The sequence below is a fragment of the Myotis myotis genome, unplaced genomic scaffold (genome assembly GCF_014108235.1).
Source record: "Myotis myotis isolate mMyoMyo1 unplaced genomic scaffold, mMyoMyo1.p scaffold_m19_p_9, whole genome shotgun sequence".
Lineage (NCBI taxonomy): Eukaryota > Metazoa > Chordata > Mammalia > Chiroptera > Vespertilionidae > Myotis > Myotis myotis.
In genome coordinates, this window is record NW_023416401.1 from 87567884 (window position 1) to 87594923 (window position 27040).

General features: G+C 56.9%; 1 protein-coding gene across 2 annotated transcripts in view; it reads right to left on the reverse strand.

Annotated features, from left to right (window-relative positions):
- Positions 1 to 1901: 1901 nt before the first annotated feature.
- The window catches only part of BMP7 (bone morphogenetic protein 7), a 76680-nt gene continuing 51541 nt past the window's right edge, over positions 1902 to 27040 (reverse strand). The window contains exons 3-7 of one of the 2 annotated variants that reach the window (XM_036322819.1): positions 25331 to 25479; positions 11276 to 11473; positions 8400 to 8476; positions 7717 to 7827; positions 1907 to 3830 (exon numbers count right to left, since the gene is read on the reverse strand). In XM_036322819.1, the coding sequence (XP_036178712.1) occupies positions 3681 to 3830; positions 7717 to 7827; positions 8400 to 8476; positions 11276 to 11473; positions 25331 to 25479 (685 nt within the window). In that variant the 3' untranslated portion in view covers positions 1907 to 3680. Of the gene's footprint in view, positions 3831 to 7716; positions 7828 to 8399; positions 8477 to 11275; positions 11474 to 25330; positions 25480 to 27040 lie in introns of both variants that reach the window. The other variant, XM_036322820.1, reaches the window with a different exon arrangement.

A 27040-nucleotide genomic window follows, 5' to 3' on the forward strand; every position in this document is an offset into this window, starting at 1 on the left:
TCATAGAAAACTAATACACATAGCTAATTGCTAACCTTTTCGCTTTCACAAATTCCACAAAGCAATAGGACCCTGGCTGCTGATTTTTGGCTACGTACATGGCCACCCAGAATAAAGACTGTGTTCCCAGGCTCCCCTGCATCTAGGTGTAGCCATATGACTATGTTTGCTAGTGAGGCATGGATATTGTGTGGCTACCCTTTGGGATGGCTGCTTAAAGGGCACATACAGGGTGGACTATAGATATGATGGCTGGGGCTCCAGCAGCCACGTTGGATCATGAGGCGAAGGTGGGAAGGGACTAGATCCCAAATGGCACCGCTGAGCTGCCACCCTGATCTTGGATGGCTGACCTTCAGACTGCTTTTAAGGGAGAGAAAATAAACTTTTATTCTGTGTAAGCGCAGGCTTCAGGTTCAAATGTCAAATCCCAGGATCCAGCAGTGATTAGCTGGGGGTGTTGAGTAATTTCTTCACCTCTTTGTCCCTCTCAGCATGACAGGCAGTGACGTCAGGCCCCGTGGTGGGAGCAGCATTACCTGATGCAGGTGCTCTGTGAGCAGGATTGGGAGCAGCAGCAACGGAAAATGCCCTAAGATGGAAATGAGCAGGAGAGACAGAAACCAGGAGGGGGGAGGGGAGGGCAACATATGAGGCCCTCTGTGGCGCTGCAGCCGCACACACACAACAGCCTGTGGGAGCCTGACTGGGTGTAAAATGGGGGAAATGAGCCAGGGATGAACGAAAGGTTTGTCATCAGCTCTTCCTGAAGTGTGTGGCTCTCTCAAGCTCTTACTTTCCTACTCTTCATAGAGACCAATAAATAGGTATCTACAACTTTTAACACAGCAACTGACATGTGCATCTTTGCGAGAGGGGTAATAGGGAGTAGTGGAGACTGTGGCAACAACTGCTCTTTGCCTCCAGCCAAGAGCTTCTACACAGGGAGGAGAAAGGCCAGACCTGCCAATTTCTCAAGGAGAAGCCAGAATTCGGGATTTTTTTTCCTCACCCCAATTTTCTGATTTCCTAAAACATGTTGGAAATGAACTCACTTAAAAAAAAAAAAAAGTATAAACACCATGCAGGGAATGAGACACGTCTGCAGGCCACATCTGGCCCCTGGTCTGCAACTTTGGTCTTGAGCCTGGAAACAGACCAAGAGCTCAAATGAGCATCAGGACAATGACAGGGGTTGGGCAATCACAGGGCCTGGAACTTGTTAAAAGCTGCCGCTTGTTTGAGGCACCAGGAAGAGACAGCAGCCTGGCCGAGTGATGGCCGGGAGTCCAATACCCATCGGGTGACCTGAGCGTGCACTTCAAAGCGAAAAGGAACCCAGGAGGCTGTCCCACGCGTGTGGCTGCTCTGCGGGCTGGGGCAGTGGCCCCTGGCCGCTTCACAGGCCTGAGGTGGGCCGCCCACAGCTGGGGCCTGGAGCTGGCAGCAGCCCCCAAACCACCGGACAATGCAGGCTCTGCAGCCTGTGCTGCTCAAAACTTTTGGGTGTACGCGCCCCTCCCACCTTTTTTTCCCTTTCTTTCTTGTGCCTCTATTTTATTGGGATGACTAAACCTTTCAACTATGTTAGCAGTAAACACAGCTAATTTACCCCCTGCCTCTTTGAAACAGCTGCTGACAGCTGTGCTACATGTAACTCAGGGAAGGATCTTTGTAGTCGAGCCTACCAAGTTCACATTTGTTGTTGGGCTCCATCTCTCCTGCCCAGCGCCCCACACAGCTGCACCAAATATTGGGGAGTGCCCCTTCCTCCCAGGGCCGGAGGATAAACAGTGTGTGAATGGTGGAGGCCAGGCAGAGAGCTCCTAGCAGACCAAGGGGACGCCAGTGACCAAAGTTGAGAGAAAAAAAACCAACACACACAGACATACACAGGCCCAGGAACCAGAACCGAATGTCTCCTTTTATTGCAAAGGCAAAACCCTTTTTATTTTGTCTATTTATACAGAATTTTCGCTGAGGACTGCTCTACGCAACAGCTGAAGGTACATTGGTCCGACCGTTAATAAATAGTCTTAAATAAGAAAACAAGCAGGTTGGAGGGAAGCAAGCTCATCGTCCCAAACAAGCGACTGGAAGAGGGTCTGAAAGGATCTTCTGATGGACATAAATAATTTGTTCTGTAACAACTATTTACACGTTTCAATGTACAAACGATGCGAACCAGAGGTGAGAAAACTTGCACCAAGAGGGGGTCACACAAAAACCCCCATACCTGCCAACAGATGAAATAAAATGTAACAGGAACAGCGACTCTTCCCTGTGGGCCAGCCAGAGTGAAGACTGCAGCCCAAGCTACTGAAGAAGAAAAAGCAAAAGAAAGTGAAAAACAAAAGTTTTCCCCAAGTTTCCAGAAACAAACTTAATCACGACAGAGGAACGGTCGCCCCAGAGCCTGTCCCAGGGCCTTCTGGGTAACGCTGGTCTTTGTGCACAGAGAGCCTGTGCTCCCCAGCCCTGGGCTGCAGCGGGAGGCGGTGCACACTGTTTAGGGGGCCCCCCCGGCCAAGGCGAGAAAGGCTCTCACCAGGAGCCATCCCAATCGGGACACTCGGTGAGGGCGTCACTCTCTGAGGCTCTAGGTCCTTCCCCTGGAGATCTGGCCCTGCTCACCCTACGCCCAGCAGAACTCCCGCTGGGCTTCCAGGAGCCCTCAGCAGGGGTCTGCCCATGAGAAGAGGGGCCCATGGCCCAGACTGAACCCGGGCTTCAGAAGCGGCGGTCACTGCACGACAGACAAGCCTACTTGGGGGATGGGGAGTAGCCCTATGGAGGGCTAGGCTTCCTGGGGACTTCTTTAAACAGGGCCCCGCTGGCCAGCGTTCAGGGTCAAGCCGCCGGCTCTGTGCTCATGCTGCCGTCCTCCACGCTGCGCCACACGGATGTCCCAGCCGGGGAACTGGACGAGCACGTGCGAACATCTGCAGGGCCATCGCAGGGCCACCACACGCCCAGCTGAATGACGACACGCATTTTTCCTTCGAGATCAGCACGCCCCTTCCTCTGAGCAGAATTTGCCCTTCCCCCTCCCAGCCAAATCTTGGGTTTGGGCAAGTCTACGTTACGCTGGGTCTCTGGAAACCTCAGACGAAACCCAAACGGAATGGAGAGGGGCCTCCCCGCCCTCCGCCAGCCACAGCCTCTGTTTATGAAATCAGGGGAATCCAAGAAATGCGGACAGAGTGTTCAGGAAAATGTATCTGTAACATCCTAACCATTTTCATTCATTCGTTTTATTGGGACATGTATTACAGGCACTTCCGCGTCATTCCTTCAGCACAGACACGACACGCCCACCCCTCCCTGCGCCCCTTCCTCCCACGCTGGGTCCTGGGTGAGGGGCGCTCCTAACTGCCCCGGGAACGAGTCAGTGCAGGGCCGTGGCCTGGCAGTTTTTCTTTATAGAATGTTTTTCCTGTTAGGTTTTACTTGCAGCAGCTTATAGGATCTTGTCCATAGGATGACAACGAAAAACTGATCAAAAGCCATTTGCCTCTCAAATCCTTAACGCTCCTACACCATTAACGTTGGGGAGGGGGACGGGAAGGCCTCGCACAAGGCGGCCGGTCCCCTGGCTCCTTGTCACGGTGGGCCGGGGACCTGGTGGTGAGTCGCAGGATCCAGAAAAGGTGGCCCCAGAGGGCCTGCCTTCCAGGAGGCTAGTGGCAGCCACAGGCCCGGACAACCATGTTCCTGTATTTCTTCAGGATGACGTTGGAGCTGTCGTCGAAGTAGAGCACCGAGATGGCATTCAGCTGGGTGGGGGCGCAGCAGGGCTTGGGCACTGTGTCCGGGTTGATGAAGTGGACCTGCAACGCACAGCGAGACGTGGGCCGTGGTGAGAAGGGGCCGGGCCCTGCTCTCTGGCCTCCTATGTGTGTCAGGGACACGCGCCACCTGGGCAAAATGACCGAGGGGACACTCACTGAGCGTGCCCGGTTCTGAGCACATTCTGCGTCACTAACTTGGTTCTGTAATCATCTCGGCTTCACAGATGAGGGACCCACGTGCCCGAACAGAGGCTTGCGCAGCACACAAGGGAAGTCAGTGGCCAGATCAGACACGTGGGGCCAGATCGCCCTCTCTTGCAGGGCTATCCTGTGCACTGTGGGCCTTTAACAGCACCCCTGGGCTCGAGGGTCAGCGGCACCCACATGTCGCTAGACATTAAATATCCCTGGGGGGGGCAAAACCGCCCCAAGTTGAGAACCACTGAGCTGGACCAGGCTCAGCCCACAGGCCAAATCCTGCCCAGCTGACTGGTTTTGTGACTAAAGTTTTATTGGCACCCATCCCCGCCCATTCATTTACGTAGCCCCACTCTCACGATGAGGGCAGAGTGGAGCAATGGCAACTATGACTCTCACATCAAAGTAAAAAACATTTACCATCTGGCACTTTTCAGGAAAAGGTTGCTGATCTCTGAGCTAGATCTGTCCTATTCAAGAGTCACACCTGTCATTTTAAAAGTTCTCGCAGCCACATTTAAAAAGACGGGAAAGAAACAGGTAAAGTTAATTTAAATGACATATTTAATTTAACCTGGTATTTCAAAAATATTATTATTTCAAGATATACTTAACATTAAAAAGTCACTAAGGAGATGTTTTACTTTTTTTTGTACCAAGTCTTCAAAACCCCCTGCCCTAACCGGTTTGGCTCAGCGGATAGAGCGTCGGCCTGTGGACTCAAGGGTCCCAGGTTCGATTCCGGTCAAGAGCATGTACCTTGGTTGCGGGCACATCCCCAGTGGGGTGTGTGCAGGAGGCAGCTGATAGGTGTTTCTCTCTCATCGATGTTTCTAACTCTCTATCCCTCTCCCTTCCTCTCTGTAAAAAATCAATAAAATATATTAAAAAAAAAAACAAAAAAGAAAAAGAAAAAAAAAAAACCCTGACTGGGCGCATGTCAAGTGCTCAAGAGCTGCATGTAAAATAGGACTGCATTGCGTGGTGCAGGGCTAGGCCACACTGGACTATTTTGCTTCTTGAGCAATAAAAGTAAGAGGCAAGGAATTTGGGCAAACACTTGGGTGGACGGACATCAACAAGAAAGCAGGCCGTCCAGAAGGTGGGACTGACGAGGCCGGCTAGTCACTCAGGCTTACGGCCCCTCGCACTCAGGGCTTCTGTGTCCTTACACAGGACAAGGTCAGGGGGTAAACAAACTCAAACGCCTACATTTCCACAGGAGTGTCACTGATGAGTGAATGAGGCCAGGAGTGAGGCAATAAGGAGTAGTGAGGACTGGGGAAAACTGAACACCTCTCTTCTCAGGCCACAAACTGACTGCAGCAACCAAAGCAGCGCAGTCAGATATGCCAACAGTCGGGACAGGCTGGAGATTCGGTTCTGTTTGTTTTTAGGGGAAATTCCAGGTTTCCGACACACCACGAGTGCCCAGTGCCAGCACTGTGGATGACTGCTCACAGCCTTAAAATCTGAACCTTCCCCCATCTTTTCCACCCGGGAATCACTTTAAAGCAAATCCCCGATGTCAGCTCGCTCCCTCTGTTTCTCACTAGGGCTCCTGGATGACAAGGATTCGCCCCCTTTGAAAACATGACCCTCATTTCAGAATAATCGGAGGGTCCATCTGAGCCTGAGGTCTCTGATGAAGCGAGGACTGAGTGGGTGGTCATAGGCCACGAAGGCAGGGCCGGAGGGGAGCGGTGTGGCCCCTGCCAGCTTGGGACACTCCCATCACCTCTGGGTCCTCGGAGCAGGACCTCCGGGAACGGGGGAGCAGGTCCAGGCCACAGAGTAGGCTGGGGGCCTGTTGATCGCCAGCGCAGGGACTTTCAATCCTAAACGGGCTCTGGATTTTGCTGCTGGGGGCGGGGCCCTGGGCAAGCAATGCTGGACAAAGAGGCTGTCCCCCTAAGGACAGAGCCTAGTCCCAGCGAAAGGGGTGGGACAAGGGAAGAGGGAGGCCGACACTAAACAAAAGAGGCACAAAGCCCCATAACAGACAGAGCTGTGGGAGAGGGATGGGCCTGGGTAGTGAGCTGCCTGTCATCAGGAGCATTCAAGCCAGGGAGGGGGAGCAGTTGTCAGGAAAGGCCCAGACAATGTTCAGGGCAGGGAGCTAGACAACCAAGGTCCTTGAGCCCCTGATTCCAAGCTAACGAACAGTCCCTAACTCATTGCGATTGCTGTTGGTTTGGTAGCAAAAGTAACGTGTAATCTGTGTCATCGGTGCTGGGCGCCTTGTTAAGAATCTCATTATCACTGCATCCTCCATGACCCCATGGAAGGTCAGCCTGAAAGCAGCCTTGGCTCCCCAGCCCATCTCATTATCCTAATCTTCTGGTGGGCCATCTTCCTGCCACGTCCTCCCTCTGGCCTTTGCTCATTTGCTTTCTGGTTGTTCCCCCCCCTGGAGAACGAGGCCCTGCTGGCCCCACGGGGTCCCCAGCTCCCCCTGCAGGGGCCACAGATAGTAGACCCTCAACAATAGTAAATTCCCTGAGTGACTGCGAAGTTCAAGGCCAGGAGGTGGATGTGAGCTGTGGGAGGGGACAAACTCTCAACCATGACCCAGGGGAAGAGGCACTGTGGGGGGACTAGGCACTGTGGGGGGACCGGGCACTGTGGGGGGGACCGGGCACTGTGGGGGGACTGGGCATTGTGGGGGGAATCGGGCACTGTGGGGGGACCGGGCACTGTGCGGACACTGGGCATTGTGGGGGGACTGGGCACTGTGGGGGGGATAGGGCACTGTGGGAGGACAGGGCATTGTGGGGGGACCGGGCATTGTGGAGGGACCGGGCACTGTGGGGGGACTGGGCATTGTGGGGGGGATCGGGCACTGTGGGGGGGACAGGGCACTGTGGGGGGGACCGGGCACTGTGGGGGGGATCGGGCACTGTGGGAGGACAGGGCACTGTGGGGGGACCGGGCATTGTGGGGGGACCGGGCACTGTGGGGGGACCGGGCACTGTGGGGGGACCGGGCATTGTGGGGGGGACTGGGCATTGTGGGGGGATCGGGCACTGTGGGAGGACCGGGCACTGTGGGGGGACCGGGCACTGTGGGGAGATCGGGCACTGTGGGGGGACCGGGCACTGTGGGGAGATCGGGCACTGTGGGGGGACCTGGCACTGTGGGGGATTGGGCACTGTGGGGGGACCGGGCACTATGGGGGGGACTGGGCACTGTGGGGGGGACTGGGCACTGTGGGGGGACCGGGCACTGTGGGGGGACCGGGCACTATGGGGGGGACCGGGCACTGTGGGGGGGACCGGGCACTGTGGGGGGACCGGGCACTATGGGGGGGACTGGGCACTGTGGGGGGACCGGGCACTGTGGGGGGACCGGGCACTATGGGGGGACCAGGCACTATGGGGGGGACTAGGGACTGTGGAGCACCAGGACAGCAGCCCCCAGACAGAGGCGGGGCCACAGCCACCTCTCCACCAGGCACAGGGACTGTTGCCCACTGTACCTTTAGGAACTCACAAAACTGTTCTAATTTCTTTTGAAATTAGGAGAAGTAAGTCAACGTGAGGGTCAAAGATTAAACATATCTTTATGTCAACACAGAATTCTTAACCTTGTTTTACAGGGATCGGGGCCTTGAAAGTCATAGTGTGGCCTTGGGCAGAGACCTGCTCGCGCCCCAGCCTGGCGCAGCCCAGGAGGACCCGGTGGCCCCGCTGACCCGCCCACCCACTGGGGTGCAGGCCACACTCACCAGGGTCTGCACGATGGCATGGTTGGTGGCGTTCATGTAGGAGTTCAGGGGGAAGGCGCACTCCCCCTCGCAGTAGTAGGCGGCGTAGCCCTCGGGCGCGATGATCCAGTCCTGCGGGGAGAGGAGCGTGGGGCCATGAGGGCCGTGTCCAGGGCCCGTGGAAACGTGGGCAGGTCAAAACCCTCCCCCTGTGGGCCAGACTGCGGGGCTCCCAAGTCAAAGACACCCTGAGTAGCTGTGACTCATCCCCTGCCCTTCACCTCCCTCCATCCGCCTGGCTCCGGGGGGTGGGGGGTGGGGGGTGGGGGGGGCAGCCATGTTCCTATAGCACAACCCCACCCCTGGCAGAGCTCGCTGGATCAGGGACAGGTGCTGGACCCGGGCGGGGCCCATCGGTCTCTGCCTGGGAATGTGAGTCACGGGAGGGGAAGGAGGGCAGCTGGGTCTGGCACCCTGAGCAGCCAGCACAGGTGGAAACGGGCTTCACATGCAGAATGGGGTCCAGTGTCCAAAGTGCTAGGGCTGCCGTTCCAGCTTGAGTCACAGCCACATTTCTACTCTTGGGTTTCCTGAGGCCCCCCATACCCTCCCCTAAATCCTCTGCCCTGGTTGGACACTTGAAATCAGGGTCTTAATCGATGCAGAAGAGAAACACGATCGGGGAGCCCGGGGCCACCCCTTACCTGCCAGCCCAGGTCGCGGAAGCTGACATACAGCTCGTGCTTCTTGCAGGCCTGCCTCTGGTCAGTGCTGCTGTTCTCTGCGGGCGAGCAGAACGCGGGGGGAACGGCAGCGCACGCGTTAGGCGGGTGTGGCGCTGGAGGGGGGCTTTTCTGACATAAACCCTGCTGGAGGACCCATGGCCTGCAAACTCACTCCCACCCCCGGCCAACAGTCCCGCACGGAGGTGCCAAGCTCTCCTGCTCTCACAGTCCAAGCTCACAGCACCCTCTGGATCCTTCCGACAACTCTGGTGTCTTGTATACCCAGGTGGGGTTTAGATGCTCACATCTGCCCGGGTTCCATAAAGGAGTCAAAGCCCATCCATGCCCGACAGGAGGCTGCTGCAGGAGGCTGCCCGAGGGCCCTGCTTCCACCAGCCTCGCCACAGAGGCCAGCCAGAGGGGTAAAGACAGGGCCTGGGACAAAGCCCCCATCACCACCCCCACCAGGAAGAAACAAGAGGCAGGAAGTCAAACCACACTGATCTTCCAGCAAAAGCCTCTGAGGTTTCTCTGAGGATGGAATGATGCACTGGGGCTTTCCAGGAGTGCGTGAGCTTTGCAGGCATGTGGGTACGGATTCAGGACTGGTAAACACATCGAGATCCGTCTCTCTGTCTGATCCACACTCTCTCGCTCACACACATGCACACACAGCTGCCTGTCCACACTAGCTCCATGAGCTGCTCGTGGCCTTGGTCTGTCGGGCCTTGGGTTTCAACATGAAGCCAAATATCATTGCTTTGCTTTAAGACGGGGTTGGAAAGTGGCACCCAGGCTGCTACTTGCCCTTCCTCTGCTCACGGCAGACATGGCTCATTAGTCGTGGCACTTTCTTCTCCCAGAGCCCTCCTATGGCTTCACACCCAAGCAGCTGGCAATGTTGGTGCAGAAAGGGAAGAAAAGGGACGCTCAAGAAGTAGGCCCCAGCCCCCCTGCCCTTCCAGTCCTGCCCCTCCCACCCCAACAGCCAGCAGGAGCAGGAGGCCCGCTGCTTCTTCCACCGCCAGGAGCCCCCGCCTGAGAAGCTAACGAGTTAGAACTGGTGCTGGGGCTCAGCTCCCACCCCCGCGGGTCAGCTGCCGAGAGTGGCTAATTACCAGGGAGCTGGGTCCAAACGTGGGTGGGGAGAAGGGTGTGGAGGGAAGGCAGCGACCCCAGTCTCTCATCCCCAAACCACAGCCTGTGAAGAGCAGCGCAAGGCCTGGGGGCGGGCTAGCCTGCAGGAAAGAGCTTCCGGCCGGCCGGCAGGGCAGCAGGCAACACGCTGGAGCACGTCTCCTTCCAGCGCACAGGGGGCTGCCTGCTGGGAGAGGTGGACTTGTGTGGCTCTGCAGGAGGACTCCCAGCCGGCACAAGAGGCGAAGCACCCCAGGACATGTGCACACACACTCACACACTCGCACACTCGCACACCCACACACAGATTCTGGTTTACTAAGCCTGCAGTGGGGCCCAGGTCTCGGTATTTCTTTTCTTATCAAACTTCCAGGCAGAGTTTAGCTGAACTTCCGACAGGGCCAAGAAATCCACAGGAAGGAGACAGGTTCCAGGCAAGAAAGAATAGCTGCATGTGAGGTAGTAAGAGACCCGTCCTGGGGGTTATGTAAGTGGAGACCTGACGGGGATGTGGTGGGGGAAACGGAGTGTGGAGGACTTTGAGGTACCAGAGTCCCTGGGGCAGACCATCGTTGGCTTTCACCGTGGGCCCCGAGCCCCCAAGAGCACGGCCTGGGGGTTTCCAACACAAATTCAGGGGGTCTGCTGGATTTTAATGTGGGGGATCACAGACTCCTTTGAGAAGAGGATGGATGCACCTAGCAGAACACAAGCCCTGCAAAGCCCTGTGCACAAACTCAGGAGCCACCACACCCAGCACGGTCCATCTGAGCCTGTGGGGTCGGGAAGCCTGTGCCTAAAACCTTCACCAGTCACAGCACCCGTACTGCCCTTCGCCCTCGAAAAGGAAACTGAACAGAAAGTCCAAAATCAGCTGGGTGAGGCAAAACCAGCTGTTGACGAGATAAGGCTGACTTGGGAATGTGGCTGCTTTGCATATTCTGAACACCCATGTGCCCCTGTGCTTCCTGGGACCAATCCCAGGCCCAGGAGCAGGACCGCTGAGCTCAGCTAGGAGCTCCGTTCCGACAGGGCTGCCCACAGACACCAGAGGGGAGACCCGCACTTAACAAATACGCAAATTCGTTAGGAGTTTCAAATATTTTTCACTTTAAGAAATAGCCCTAACCGGTTTGGCTCAGTGGATAGAGCGTCGGCCTGCGGACTGAAGGGTCCCAGGTTCGATTCCGGTCAAGGGCATGTACCTTGGTTGCGGGCACATCCCCAGTAGGGGGTGTGCAGGAGGCGGCTGATCAATGTTTCTCTCTCATCGATGTTTCTAGCTCTCTATCCCTCTCCTTCCTATCTGTAAAAAAAATCAATAAAATATATTTTTTTAAAAAAGAAATAAAATTAAAGATGCAGCAAAGTCCTCCACTGTTCATCCTCCCGGCTCCCCGGGCAGCAGCCTCCCTGGGAAGAGGGTGTGGCATCTCCCCACAGGTTTCAGAGCTTCCCTTCACGTGCTGTTACCACTGTTTTGTCTGTTTGGGAACGTGCATGGCTGGCCTCTTGTTATACTCGAGTTTGGCACTTGCATTTGAGTGCCACCATGAGGTGGACAGCCAAGGGGTGAGCTGTCAGGAGGGCTGTGGGCTGTTTCCTGCAGCACTGGCTCCACAACCACCGGTGGAACACGTGGCTCCCGAGTGGCTCCTCGCTGGGCCCCGTGTGTGGGTCCCGGGGTCTGTGTGTGGACCCTCCCGCCCCCGGCGTACCTGCAACGTTGGCCATCCGCAGGGCCTCCTGGTTCTTGGGCGTCTTGGAGCGGTTCTGGCCGCGCTGCCGGCTCCCCGTGGAGCGGGCGCTGCGAAGGTGGACCTCGGTGGCCTTGAAGAAGGCCACCATGAAGGGCTGCTTGTTCTGGGGCCCGTGCCGCCCGATCAGGCCCGCCAACTTGGGGTTGATGCTCTGCCCTAGATCGGAAGCAGCCAAACGCATAGGAGACGGTTACAGGAGAGGTGGTTGGGGGGCTGCATGCATGCCTCACAGTTCACTCAGACATTTGCATCATCCACCGGCCTGTTATTCAGCGCTGGCTCTGTGCCAGGTTGTGTTGGGAGCGGAGAGCACAGTGAGGAACCACGCCGAGAAAACTGTCCTCTGGGCAGGCAACCTGGTGGGGCAGGTGGGCAGGTATCCCAGGGTAAAAGCTGAAGCGGGAGGGGGCACAGCCGGGCTAGAGGAAGCTCCACTCACATTTCCTTGGGCACAGCAGGCTATGTGATCCATCTAATCTCAAGAGGTGGGGCAATCCTGCTCAGGGCCAGGGAAGGTGGGGATGGCTGCAAGCCACCCTCATGTCTACCACCCTGTGCATGGAGGGGCCATCTGAGCACAGATCGGGTAGCAGGGAAGAGGAGAGCCATGAGGATATTTGGGGAGAGGACATTCCAGGCAGAGGGCACTGCCAAGGCAAATGCCCGGAGGCGGGAGCCAGGTGGATGTGTTCAGGAGACTGACCGCCGGGCTGGAGCAGAGCCTGGGGGTGAGGGGGCAGAAGGGGGCAGTCAGGAGGAAAGTGGTGGGGACCGTAAGGCACCAGCGAGCACTCTGCCTTACTCTGTTTACTGTGTTGAATAGTGTCCCCCCAAGTTCATGCCCCAGAACCTCAGAAGGTGACCTTTGGAAATAGCGTCTGTGCCTATGAAATCGGTTAAGATAAGGTCATACTGGATTAGGAAGGGCTCTAAGCCGATGACTGGTGTCCTGAGAAGAAGGCCATGTGAAGGCAGACACACACACACACACACACACACACACACACACACACACGGTGGCCTAAGGACACTGAGGAGCGCCAGAGCCACCAGGAGCGGGGGGCACGGTAGGACCCTTTCCTGGGCCTGTGGAGGGAGCACAGCCCTGGGCACCTTGACTTTGGACTTTGAGCTCCGACTGGAGAGACTAAAGTCCTGTTGTCCTAAGCCCCCCAGTTTGTGGTGTTTTGTTACTGAAGCCCCAGGAGCCTCATGATCTGCATGAAGTGGAAACCATGGGGATGGAGAGCTGAGCAGTGGACAACTTGAGTTGTTTGCAAAAGACGGCCCGGGCTGCCCCTGGAGATTGCACTGTGGGGCCGAGGACAGAAGGCAGAGACCAGGGGGAGGTGGGCCGGGGCAGGTCTTCAGGAGTTCATTTTTAAATCCACCTTTAGAATTTATTTTATTTGTAATGTCTTGTTTAGAAATAATTACTGACTCACAGGAAGTTGCACAAAAAAAAAAAAAAAAAAAGACTTCAGGGAAACCCCATGTACCTTTCACCCAGTTCACCAAAGGGTCACGTCACTAGAATACAACGCCTCGACCGGGAACGGCCCAGCCTGGTCTGCCCGGAGAGGGAAACCGAGGGAAGTGCTGAGGGAGCGGATATAAAAGGTCAGAAGACACAGGCCTTCCTCGCTCTGGGCCTGAGCACCTGGGAGAAGGGAGGGGCCATTTACTGGGGTGGGGAAAACAAGGTGGGGCAGGGGAGACAGAGAACAGGGAGGGTGGAAGGTGGCAGCAGAACATCACAGCTTGGGTTTGGCTCCTGGGGGAGACACAGACTGGGGACCAAGACCCGCTCCGGCCCAGTGCCAGCCTCCCTGAGTTCAAGCCCCGGCCCTGGCACTCCACACAGCTGCTCCTCAGAGCAGAGCTCTGCACCTCGAAGGCGCTTGGTAAATGCTGGCTCGGGGCTGCGGCCAGGTGGCGTGGAGACTGGACGAGCTCCCTGGGGAGAGCGTGTAGCTGGACACGCCATGTGCGGGCTGCGTCCAGGTGCCCATCTCCGCCACTGAGAGATCAGGGCCCGGGGCAGAGGCTGCGCGGGAGTGCCGGGAGGAAGGATCTGGGAGCAGCATGGACAGGAGGAAAGGCACCAGGAGGGTATGGGATCCCGGGGACCAGCGGGAGGAAGCGGATGGAGCAGTCGCCATGTCCTGTGCTCTGCCGGTGGGTGGGGGTGATGGGAAAACGGGCGATCTCTCGGCTCTGGCAACCATGAAGCCACTGGCCAACATGTATATAGTGTCATGCCGGTGGTGATGGCGTTCCAAAGAAAGAAAAAGCAAGAGGCGGACAAAGAGAGCCGAACCCAGAGACCGAACGCCCCACCGAGGACCCCGGCATGGAAGCAAGGGGCAAACCCTGACCAGCTCTGGCTGCGCAACCACAACAGACGTGACACCACGTTGGGTGCGGGGTCTGAGGCCAGAGGAACCCTTGCTCTGGGAACCCTGGCCCATCCGCATCTGGAATTAACTTCACCTGGAGCCCTCCAGACGGCGAAGGCAGGAAACCGCCTCCCAAGGACCAGGCCAGCACCAGGGGTTTGCTTTGGTTTTTTAACAACGAGGGCGTTTCAAAGACCAAGCTCCCCATCCGCCACTATTTCCCCCTAAATTAACCCCTTTAACGTTCGCTCTCCTGCATTCTTTAGCGGGGTTTCCCGGAGTTCACCATCTATAATTGGAGCAGTTCTGTAAAAGGAGCCATTAAAGCCAAGCTCCTAGGATTTGCGTTCCCCCCTGGAAGGTTTTTAAGGGCAAAATAAAAATGCCTGGAAACACGACGTGGCCCGATACAGTAACCCTACGTTTCCCGCGATGGTGGACGGTGGGCTGGCCTCCTCCTGGGCCCTCAGGACAGCCAGGGCCAGGGAAATGGGCGATGGAGCAGAAAGAGGAGGGTCTCTGGGGGCTCTGCACCCGCACCTGCCGCGGACCGGCCTGCGTGGGCCATGCTGGCCTGTATGCTGGGCCCAGATATGGTCACCAAACGGGCCACTGGGGACACAGGGGCTTCTCCACCCGGCACGTGGGTTGGAGCTGAATGTGCCCTTCGGGAACTGCGTGGGTATTGTAGGGTGTATAGGAGCATCACCGGCTGCTCCCAAAACGCATCCCAGTGCCCTTGGGAGGCAAAACGTCCCAGGTAGAGAGCCGGGGCCATGCATACACCCTCCCCGATCATCATGCCTACAAGTCACTGCAGTCAAGCCTTTAGCTGCAAACCGGAGAGACCCTGGGGGGCACTATCAGACAAGATAATTAAATTCAGGGGTGGCATGGAGTAGCGACCAGCCACCTAAACAAGGCATGCATCTCTTTACAAGTATTCCTGCGTGGTGTCCGGGCCAGCGATGCTATGCGCCCTGGGGGTCCCACTGGGAAGGAGACCCATGGAGGAAGGGCCCCTCAGATCAGCCCTGAGGGGGAGGCCCAACGTGAGCCAGCGTGACTATAGTGGGAGGGAAGACGGAACATGAGGTTAGGTTCATCCGTAAAATTCATTTTATGTCAATGCCCGAGGGAAGGGCAGGAGAGCATGTCAGGGGCGAAGACCTGCAGGTCGGCTGGGAAGGAGCTCATTTTCATTTCATGAAGTTACATACACAGGCTCCACTTTGCATGTGCAAGTGTTTGGTTCGAGTATTTGTATTTAAATGCCTGGGGCAAGTCAAAGTGCGTAGGGAGCCAAGCTGAATGAATCGGCAGAGAGACTGAGGTCGCTGAATAAATGAAAAAAAAGAAAAGAAAAAAAAAGACATACATTTTATTTTAGCATAGGTCTGTATCTTTAGGAAAGTTGAAAGAGGCTTATATTGTAGCCAATGGTTAATAGATTAAAAACAACAAACAAACAAAAACTGCCCGGCTGGTGTGCTCAGTGGTTGAGCGTTGACCCATGAACCAGGTGGTCAAGGTTTGATTCCTGGCCAGGGCACATGCCAGTTGTGGCTTGATCCCCAGTAGGGGACGTGCAGGAGGCAGCCGATCAACGATTCTCTCTCATCATTGATGTTTCTATCTCTCTCTCCCTCTTCCCTTTTCTCAGAAAATCATTAACATCTCTTTTTAAAACCCTGGAGATTTCTCCAAGAATAGAGTTGTCAGATTTTGCAAATAACAATACAGATGCCCTGCTAATTTTGAATCTCAGATAAGTGAATCACGCTTGCAATATGGGGGACATACTTATATTAAGCAATTATTAGTTGTTTACCTGGCATTCGAGTTTAACGGGGCTTTTATCTGCCAAGAGGACGGAAAGGTTTACCAGCTGTATGACTAGAGCTGACTTCCTGCACGAGGAGGAAAGTGATGGAGAGGTGTCTGGCCCACTGACTGGCCGGTAAGAGGGCCCAGAGCAATGAATTAGCTGGTTTCTTCTTTGGTAGATGGTTTGCCTCTCTCTGGTGTTTTGCTTGGTTGTGTGTGTGTGTGTGTGTGTGTGTGTGTGTGTGTGTGTGTGTGTTTTAAATTTTAGTTTTAACTTATAGTAGTATTGACCCTTTTTATACACAGGTCTGTCAGGGTTTTTTCTTTTAATGCTCACCCAAGGATATGTTTTTATTGATTATTTAGAGAGAGGAAGGAGAGAGAGGGAGAAACTTCGATTAGTTGCCTCTGACATGCACCCTGACCTGGAATTGAACCTTTTTTTACTCCAACCAACTAACCCGCCCGGCCAGGGCCAGACGACACTGTAATCACCACTTCTATCGGGGTACAGAGCAGCCCAGCAGCCCCCAAAGCACTCCCTCCTGCCGCCTCTGTCTCAGTGTGAGGAACCGGAGGTCGAGGTCGCTCTGCTCCCCAGGGCATCTGTCTTCCGCAGCCTGGGGCAGGTGCTTCTGGCACCGCGGGGTGGAGGCGGGGGTGCTGCTCTCTGCCCTGCAGTGCACAGGACGGCACCACGACAGAGAAAGACGATCCAAAACGTCAGCAGTGCCGAGGCGGACAAACTGCCTGTCTCGCCCTCCCCCCACTCCGGCCTGACCTGCTCTCTCCCCCTAGCTCTGCGTCTCCCAGGCTTTTCATGCACCTGGACTCCCGGTCTTTCGCGTTGGCTTCCTTCCGTCTGCGTGTCCTTGAGGTTCCCCCGCGAGGTTGCAGGTGTTGGCGCTCACGCCTTCGCTGCCGAGCGGAACCCCCGGCGTGGACGCTGAGGTTGCTGGTCCCTCCCGGGAGCGGGACAGCAGGGCGCTCCACGCATGTCGGGAGGAGCATCCAGCACAGGATTGCTCGTGGCCTACGTTTCCATTTCTGCGACGGAAGCAGAGTGACGTCTGTTGTGGGGTCCACGTCCCAGTCTGCACGCTCAGGTGCCCATCTGCTCCGGGACCATCACACCTGCTGCCTGGAGAGCCAGGGGGGCTGTCTGCACAGGCTTTGCTCCCACTCGGAGCTGCGTGGAGAGGACCCAGCCCTGGGAGCCCCAGTGAGGCAGAGGCCGTGGGTGCAGCCCCACGCCCTGCCCAGCCCTTGGCCCTGGTCCTCCTCCACCCCAGGAGGTGGCCCATCAGCCCCTTCCCAGCCTCACTGGCAGCCCCGTCTAGGATGGCTGCTGCAGGCTCCTTGGAAATGTCTTCCGCCCTAAAAAGAAGAGAGCGCCCTTTATCCAGCCACCTGCTTCCTTCCTGCATGCTCAGGCGTGGAGGCAGCCGTCTTGCCAACTGTGATGTGACGAGCCTCCAGCCCCAACGCCAACACACGCAACATGCGAGACCAAGAGGAAAGTCTTCCCTGCTGTTGATGCTCTGGCCCAGGGTCCAGACACTGCAGCCCCGGGCCCATCGGCCCACCGGCTGTTCTCTGGACCGCAGCCGGTCTCACTGGATCGCAGCCGGGCATCCATCCACTCTTGTCTGTCTGCGTTCACACGGCATCGCAGAGCTGAGGATCCGCGACAGAAAAGGTCTGACCTGCCAAGCCCAGCACGCTGACTAGCTGGCACAGACAGTGTTTGCTGACCCCCTGCTCCACTTGCTTCCAGACTTGTCAAGAAAACCCGCATGTCCCCACAAGGGGAGCCACCCCATTGCCTATGCATCACCATGACAGTATTCCTGGTGGAGCTGCTTCCCTCCGTCACCGGTTCTCAACAGATAAGAAACAACCATTTGAGAGCATTTGCTCTGAGCCCGGCACTGTGCTGAGCCCATTCCGTGGGCAGGACTCTTGATCCCGTATTTACAGATGAGTCAAGTGAGGTCACAGCACGAAGCCATCTACCCTGGACCCGCCACCAAGGAGGCAGAGACAGGGTCCACACTCTGGTCCAGCTGACCCGAGCCTGAGCACTTAATCTCAACCTGCCGCCGAGGCCAGCAGGTGTCTCGGGAAACAACAGAGGAGGGATCAGCTGGGCCTGGATGGGCACCTGCGGGGCCTCCAGGGTAGGAAGGCTCTCTGAGGCACCGGAAGTAAGGCCTCCCAAGAGGTGAGCCAGGTGGGAGGGGGCGCAGGGACGCAGGCCTGTGAGCTGGGAACAGGCACCAGTGGCAAGAGCAAAATCAGCAGGCCTAACCCAGCAGGCTCCAGGCACAAATGGGGCCTCTCGGGAAAGGAGGGGACACAACCGCCCACAGACAGGGCGGCATCTTGGTTTTCTTGTAGCATCTTTGTTTTCCAGGCCCAAGGCCATCAGCTGCCCTGAGGAGGCCCACAGCGTAAGAATGTTCCTCGTTAATGGTGCAAAACACATTAATTCCAGCCACTTCTCCTGATGGACCAAGGCCCTACTGACAAGCAAGTTCATCGTTAACACTTGTGACATCTGCTTGGCCTCGATTGCCTAATCCCGTCCCCACCACCGCTGCCCGCTCCGCCCAAACCCATCCCAGCCTCTGGGCCATCAGGCCTCGTCTTTCCTCTCTCACTCCAGCTGCTGGACAAACAGGATGTGAGGCAATCACCAGGGAGCAGGCACCACGGAGGCAGCTGCGCTGGGGGCGGGTTGCTCGCCAACCTGGCTTTGCAGGGCTTATCCTCCGCGGCCGCTGCGGGCAAATGGCTCGCCTCCCAGGCCGTCCGCAGCAGCTGCGGCTTGAGCATCAAACATATGCCCTCAGTCCCTTAAATGTCTGGCAATCCCATCCGATGCCATCTGGGAGGATCAGAGAGAGGCACATGTGCCCCACGCCTGGAGCGAGGAGCCAAAGGCTCTTTGCACACGGACACCGGGACACCCACATAGCTGATGCCAGGAGGCAGGGGTGGGCAGGGCGGGACCAAAAGTGGCCTCCTGGTCCTGGAGCTCAGGGCGGGGCAGGCAGCAGCTGGAGGACCACCAGGAGGAAGTGTGAGTCCGGGCAACAAGGCTATCAGATCATCCTCCGGGATCAGAGAGGTAAGGCTAGTCCACACTGCCCTCCTGAGCCCCCAAGTTATTTCTTCTGTGGCTGAGGGAGGAGGGGAACCCCACAGACTAGGAGAGGATGCTGGAGTCCTCCTCTTGGGAGCCAATGACCAGATGCTTCCACATCTGTAAGGAGGAAGAGACCCAGCCCACGGCGGTCTTCATCTCCCCGTGGGCTTGGGACGGAAGGCAGCCGGGGAAGCCCAGTGTCCTGACCTGGCAAGCAGCCAGAAGCCCTCCTGCAGCGTCCTCAGACTCCTGGCTGGTCTTCATGGCCTGGGCCCCGACCTCCAGCAGACAGTGCCTTCACACTCAGCTTCTTCCTATCAGGACGCGAGCCACACGACAGCAAAAGGCTTGCTCTGTCCTCCGCAGCCCGTGCCGGTCACAGTCTCTGACACAGCGTAGGACCGATGTGCTCCCTGTGCAGGCGAGGAGCTGCTGACTGCAGGAGGCTGGTGTGCACGGGCAGGTGCTGGGCAGGGAAGCTCAGCAAGGATGCGGGGCCCAGGGCCAGCGTGTCCTTCAGGCGCAGTGCCCGGGTCCACGGCACTTTTAGGGGCCCATGAAAATGTTTTAATGTCTCTTAAAAATCAGAAGACAAAACATGAGCCGTTTAGGGTCAGAGAAAATGTTTTCGTTTTTAATCCAGCCAGGATTGTGTTTGTCTTTATACCAACATGGTCATAAAACATGATTTTTAATATTTTTTGTGGAAGGGGGAGCCCAGGAAAGTCAGATGCAGCCCCGGCCACCTCTGTGTCGTGGGCGCCTTCAGTCTGTCCTACAGGGAGCCCAGTGTCTCCTGGGTTCTCTTTCCAACTCTCTTCTCCCAGGAGAGGGGAGGTGCCGAGAACAGCCGGGCGGAGGCCAGGATGCTACAGGGTCCCTGGTTCTGTCTGCTCAGCCCAGCGTGTGCCCAGCGAGGGCACACTGACCACACACGCCCCCTAGTCCGGTCCCTGGTGACTACATTCCTCAGAAGGCTCTTCAGCAAAGAGCGAGTCAGACGCCACGGTGACATACAGGCGTACCTAGAGCTGAGTGACTTTGGCCTGGGTTTCTCCTCTGTCAGATGCTGGCAATAACGTGGGCAGGGTCACTGTGAGAATTAAACACACCACCACCAACAGTAGTATCTAGGTCGAGGAGGGCAATGGGGGAAAAGGGGACACCTACCATCATTTCAACAATAAAGACGAATTTAAAAAATAATAATACCTAACACAAGCACAGACAGGGTGCCAGGCCCAGGGCTCAGCACTCAGCGTGAATTCACTCTTGTCTTCCTCCCAACCGTTAGGAAGCCCCTGGAACCGATGGAGGAACCAGGCGCCGAGAGGCTGTGCCGCCGCTGGTCCTGCGAGGAGCCGGGCCTGGGGCCTGGCCTGCGGTGAGGGCTCGGCTGCCCCAGCCCTGCCTGAACGTCCTCTTCGCAGGGGCCAGCTGCCCACCCCAGTGGGGCCACATGTGTCAGAACCCCTCCACTCAGCGTGCCCCTCCTCCTCTCCTCTCCCGCCCACCCATTTGGGGGGCGCAGCCTGTGTGCTGGGGATGGGCATTACCCTCTCCCCCCTCCCCACGCCCCCATAAAAGGGGAAGACACGCAGACACAGCCTCCTTCCTGCAGGGTCCCATCCTGGAGATGAGCGGACGTTCCCAGTTGGCTCTCCATGAGCCACGGGTGCCCGGGAGTTTGTGGGCTTCTTCCCCCCACACACGTGTCTCCCCCCACCCCCACCGCCAGAGCGGGCCCAGCTGCACCGTTCCTAGGGGTGACTAACAAGAGGACCATGGCTGGAGGAAGAGGGAACAGGCACAGGCTGCCTGGGTGGTCCGAGGCCGCATGTGGAGGCCATGGGCTCACCTCGTGCCAAACATGAGGCTTCTGAGAAAAGGTTTGTGATGTTGGGCCTCCTTAGGATGGAAACAAGCTCGCCTGCCTCACGGTCACTAACATGTCCATTGTACGGGTGGGGAAACTGAGGCCCTGATAGGTGGTGGGGCTCTATTCTAGCCGCTGCCTAGTGGCTGCAGGATGCTGTCTAGGTCTGGACAAGGATTAGATGCTATACCCCTGACTCAGTGCCCCGTCTCCTCCGGTCCCTGATGGGGGACTGGGAGCTGGCATGGGTGCCACCACCCAGGGACTCAGCCTGTCCAGGTGCTGTCCCAGGCAGCGGTGCTCATGGAGTTATGTTAATGCTGGTGAGAAGTCCCAGGGCAGGGACCAGGCTGTCTCTACAGGCAATTCAGGCTGGCACACAGTAGGTGGGCACCAGGCTGCCCAACAAATGAACTCCAGAATCCACAGTCTCCCCAGAAGACCCTGCTGGTCTGACCCAGTGTAGACATCTAACAGGAAAAGGCTTAGACCCACATTGTAAAGGAAGCCAATTGGCCGGGTAACATCTTATTAATGAGGGAATCCCAAAACACAGGGCACAACTTTTCCAGTGTTATTGCCGACCCAGGCCCCAAGTTACCCAAGGAGCTTGTGAGAAAAGGCAGATTCCCGGGCCCACCCTCGGGGATTGGCCACCGGGGGGTCTGGGGGGAGCCCAGGAATCTGTATATTCACGGTGCCCCCCTAGTGCTGGGCAAATTCCATGTCAGGGGAAAAAAGAACCTCGCAGCCAGGCGCCTGTGGTCTTTGAAATGCTGGGCTCACGTGCTTCTTATCTCACTCCCAAAAGATCCAGAAATTCACATGTCTAATTGGCCAAACTGGCCCATTGGTAAACTCTGCCCCTTCCCTGACCCAGGCAACCACACTAAGCGGCCGGGTCCCAGGGCGACGGCACCCATACCCACCCCTGAGTGCCCATCTGGGGGGAAGGAGACAGGGCACCAGGGCATCTCATCCTTGCTGACGGCAGGCAGCATCTTGTGACCACTAGGCTACATTCCCCGGGTGGAGAGGGGCCCTGGGCAGCTGCTGGGATGGAGAGCCTGCCACATCTTAGGGCGTCAGTCTCCGCACTGCCATGGGGTGGTGGTGGCAGCACCCAGCCCCCTGGGGAACGGCGAGGATGACTGGAGACAATGAGTGGCCTAAAGCGCTTGCTTGGTGCTGAGCAGAGGCGCGACCACAGGTTGAGCAATGAAGCTCTGCACCTGCATGAGCTCACCTAATCCTCCACAACCACCTGGGAGGCGGAAACTCTTATGAACCCCGCTTTCCAGATGAGGGACATGGAGTGACTCACCCGGGTCACGTGGTAGAAACAGCAGAGCTGGGATTTGAACCTGGGGAGTCTACCAGCTCTGGAGCCCACACTCTGACCATCAGCTGTGCCGCCTCGACAGTGCGGAGCCTCTTCCACAGCCAACGGGGGAGCAGGGCTGGGGGCACGGGCCACAGAGACCCTGGCTCGGGGAGAAAGAGGATGGCACCCCTGACACTAGGGGAACTGAACTGAGTGTCACTCAGGAGAAAAACCAAACCTAGAAGCTCATGAACCACTGGGGTGCAGCTGGAAGGTCTCGCCAATCTCCACAGTCCAGGGAAATGCTCACCCTGAAGAGAGAAAGCAAGTCTACCTTTGCCTCACTTTACCTCGTCCCCAGTAAGTGCCACAGAGGCTTGGAAGAAGAAAGCAAAGTTGAATGATTTCATTGCCCAAGAAGTGCGGCATTCCTCTGTGCTGTATTCCCCGGCAGGAGGTGCACAATGGACATCAGCAGAGTAAGAGCTCTGATAAGTTGTGCAGGGAAATCTGTTTTGTTCAAATCCCAGCTCTGCTGTTTCTACCACGTGAGCCGGGTGAGCCACTCCATGTCCCTCATCTGGAAGGTCCGCACTTCCCTGACTGTGATCCTCAGCAGGGGTTGGAAACTTTTTCGGTTATATTTCTGAAAATAAACATTTTCAGCTTTCTGTGCCGTAGACTCTCTGTTCTAACGACTCTACTCTGCTGTGTGGGCACAGAAGCGACCCCAGACTGCACCCAAACCAAGGTGTGGCTGTGTGCTAACAAAGCGTGGCTCATGGACACTGCGGTAGAAGTCTCACATAATTTTACATAAATGTCACCAAATAGCCTTCTTTTGATTTTTCTCAACCATTTAAAAAGGCGGGGGCTACTCTTAGCTCACGGGCCACACAGAAACAAGCCACAGGCTGCACCTGACCCAGCGGACCGTGAGCTGACCCCATGCAAAAGGATGGAAAACCCAGTGCCTGGGAGGACCCACTTTTACGTGTCAGGTGTGGACAGTGGGAGGAGGGCCAGAAAGGTCGGGGACCATCAGTAGAAGGAAGAGCCTGGAAACAAAACAGGAGTGAGTGGTCCTAAACTCTGTGGCCCCTCCCTGGGCTCATGGCCTTAGGAGAGGGACTGGTTTCCTGAAGCTGAGGCAGAGGGGGCAGCTCCAGGCCCAAGAGGCGGCCTAGGGATTGATAAAGGACACGCTTATCAAATTCAGCTACGTTGTCTAAATCCACTCAGCAATACCCAGCATTCACCACAGTCAGAAGAAAAGCTACAAACTGGGAAACCATTTGCAGCTCAAACCACAAAGGGCCAAACGACTCAAACATAAAGAGGAGAAAGACCAAGGCCTGACAAACACAGTGGGCAGAGGGTGTGAGCAGGGCACTTCAGAGGGAGGGCCAGGCACACGGCAGAGGGAAGGCCAGGCACACCGCAGAGGATGGCTAAGCAAACTCCAGGATCCTGTCCGTCATCCGTTGGATTAGCAGGGAGGGAGGAGTCTGAGAACTTGTGCTGACAAAGACGCGGAAGCAGGTGCCCTCGTGAACCGCTGCTGGGGTGCCGATGGAATGACCCATGAAGGGCAAATTAACACTCTCTCTCAAATCCACACACAGGGTCACTGTCAGGCACTGGTCCTCGAGCTGCATTCACTCGGGGACCATGGCATTTACACTGAGGTTTTCCACTGCAGCCCCGTTTGTCGGAGCAAAAGACCAGAAAACACCCAGACATCCCTCCCAGGGGGCTGGGCAAGACTTTCGGTAGCAGTGACAACAGTGATAACACCAGCTCTCATCCTGGGTGTGTCCTGGGAGCCAGGTCCTGTTCTCAGCCCTCCATACTCACCACCCCGCCCAGGGACCAGCAGCCCCCATGGTCTGGGGGCCGGTTGGAAATGCAGGTTCCCAGGTCCGCCCCGCTGCTGAATGAGAGTGTGCATTGTAACAAGAGGCCCAGGGTTCCGATGCATGTGAAGGCACATCTTAAAACCCTTTCTACATGAACTCAATTAATCTGGGAACAATCCAGTGGCCCAGGCCCTCCCGTTGCCGGCACGCTGTGGGGAGGAGCTGAGGCTCTGAAGCAGTCACGCGTGTGAGAGGCAGAGACACACTCACGCCACATACACACAAACACACCACCGCCTTCGAAATCCGAGGGAGCTCTCCGGTCACTGGAAGGACCAACCTCCAAGAGAAGCTGTGAAACGGGCAAGGTGAAGACACTGAGCACTGCCACGTTTAGTGGGAGGAAAATGGAAAAGGAGAGCAGAATCCACGTGTAATTCTTAGGTACCCGGGCAGCATCTCTGGAGAGAGATCCAATCGCAGGAGAGCAGCAGGGGCCTCTGGGAGGGGAAGTGGGCAGTGGGGGAGGCAGCCCAGGGGACGCTTCCCTGTGCACACACCTGCAACCTCTGAAGTCTGAGCCATGGGCACGTATTACCTATTTTACAATAAATGGTTTTGGTTTTTCTTAAAACTGGTGCAGGAAGAAGCTGCAACACCCCAAAACCATCTCCACTTAATAAGAAATACACTGTGGCCTGGCTGACGTGGCTCAGTGGTTGAGCACCAACCTATGAACCAGAAGGTCACGGTTCAATTCCCAGTTGGGGCACATGCCCCGGCTATGGGCTCGATCCCCACTGGGGGACATGCAGGAGGCAGCCGATTAATGATTCTCTCTCATCATTGATGTTTCTCTCTCTCTCTCTCCCTTCTCTGAAATCAATAAAAATTTATCAAAAAAAAAGAAACACACTTTGGGGGAAGAAGAAATGGGCACTGTTAGGCCCACCCTAGCTCCCCACATGCCTTCCTGTCTGCCCACCTTGGAGAACAAGTGGGGGGAGGGGGGCAGTGAAAGGTGCTGGGGGACGGGCAGGCCAACAGCGGGTCCTCCGAATGTCTATGACCAGGGTTAGGGTTTCTTGGAAGGGGCTTAATGCCTTGCACCACCCTGGGCAGTGGTCCTTACTAGGGGCAACTGTGCTCAGCAGGGGACATTTGAAAATGTCTGGAGACATTTTTGGATGTCACAACTGGGAGGGGCTATGAGCATTGGGTGGGTAGGGCCAGGCGTTGCAGACGAGGTGCTCAGCCAGCTCCCGGGGCGCTTGTCAAGGTATGGGTCTGGATGCAGCGGCCCTGGGACGGGCCGGGAGTCTGTGGCTCCGACCCCGCTGCTGTGGCCCGCACTCAGAGCAGAGCCTGGCCCAGCCCGGCAGCAGCCGCTGTGTGCTCATCTCGCGCACAGGGGCTAGCAGCTGCTTCCTGTCGGGACGGACCGGCTGGACACTGAGGACTGGTGGGGAGGGGGCAGCGAAGCTCCCTTGAGGACAAGCACGGGCTTGGCGGAGAGCCTCCGTCAGTCCCGCCGTACGGGCTGCATCAGGACCACCCGGGCGGTGGCTGCGACTCACCATCCAAGGTCTCCACGGAGAGCTGCAGGCCCAGGTTGTGCCGAGGGTTGACCACCCAGTGGTTGCTGGTGGCCGTGATGTCAAACACCAGCCAGCCCTCCTCCGACGCCCAGAGGGTGCGGCTGTCAAGCAGGAACAGGTCGGACTCCCTGCGAGAGAGGAGGAGACGCAGGCTCAGCCACCCGGTGGCCCAGCCAGACACCGATGGGGAAGAGGACTGTGTGGGGAGAGGGAGGCGGGAGGACGTCTGTTGTGTCCCAAAAGTGGGTGCATCAGACCGAGGTCCATGCATAGAGACCCCTTCGTAGCCGTGGTGGGAAAAGGGGGTGCGAGAGAGGTGTGAAGAGAGGCCCACAGGAGACAGGGTGCTGGGAGCCAAGCTCGCCCTTCCCAGTTGTTAGAGGGATGCCAGTGGGGCAGCCCAGCAAGGCAGAAATGACACCACCCCCATGTCGCTGGGCGTCTCAGGGACAACATGAAGTTCACATTTGCTGGGTGACTTCCCCTTTGCCAGGCACTGTCCCGAGGGTTTTACACACATTGTCTCATCCAGTTCTCCCAACCCTGAGTCCTAGGGACATTATCAACTCCATTGAACACATGGTAACACCATGACTCGCCCAGGTCACTTAGCCAGGAAGTCGCCAAGTTGGGGCTCGAGCCCAGGCAATTGGACTCCAGTAGACACTCCTCATTTCCCGGCGACGCAGCATCTTCAGGAGCCACCAGGTGTTAGGAGGTGAGGCCCTTTCATTCTCTCTTCCTCATGTTGCAGTAACCAAATGGGTAAGATCACAATGGCCTTGTAGGGGACGGAGGATGGATGTGTGGACGGATAGATGGGTGGGTGGGTGGATGGATTTTACATTCCTAGATAGTAAGATTCGAGTATGTAAAGTATCATCTCTTTTTAATTATAAAGATTCAAAGTTTCAATGTTTTGAGTCCTTTGAGGGACGTCAACAACTCCATGAGAGAAGAAAACCACTCTGAACTAAAACAATTCCCCGCCTACGGCAGGCTCCCAGGGCCCTGTGGGAACCCCCGCACCACAGCACGGAAGTCACAGGTCTGGGTGGCAATTGTGCTAGAGAATTGCTCTTTGTAGGAAAATGTGACCAGCTATCGGGATGGGCCCTTATGGCGAGGAGAACAAATGGTGACTTAAGGGATGGAACTGGGCCTTCGATGAGTGCAGGCCTCGCCAAGCGACAGCTTCTCCTGTTGCTGGCAGGACCCCGAGGGCCTGTGCTGCCGGCCAGCGCTGACTCGCCCTGACGCCATGGGAGCGCTCAGCTCCCTCCTCCGGCCACACTCTGCACTTTGTCCCAGGTACACTGGGAAGAGCCTGACTTCGGGTGGGGACAGAAGAGCCTGTGCAGGTGGGAAGAGTGAGACACTAGCCTAGGCTCTGCTGGTGGAGGGAAGGCCAGGCATGAGTCAGCCCACAGGAGCACGACCACGTGCAACAGCTGGGCAGCCGAGTCCGGGCGGACAGGTGGGAAGTGGGAATTCCTCGCTGCCACCTGGAGCATCTCATTAGAGCACAGTGGCTCTCGCACCCAGGAGGACCCACAAGCCCTTTGAGACACAGTTATGTACCTTGAACATATGGCCTCCCCGCCCCAGCCCCGCTGAGAGCACAGGTGGGAGAGGCTTGGGTGAAGGGCCCCGAGGAAACCAGGTGCGTCCTCTCTCTCTCCCGCTGGG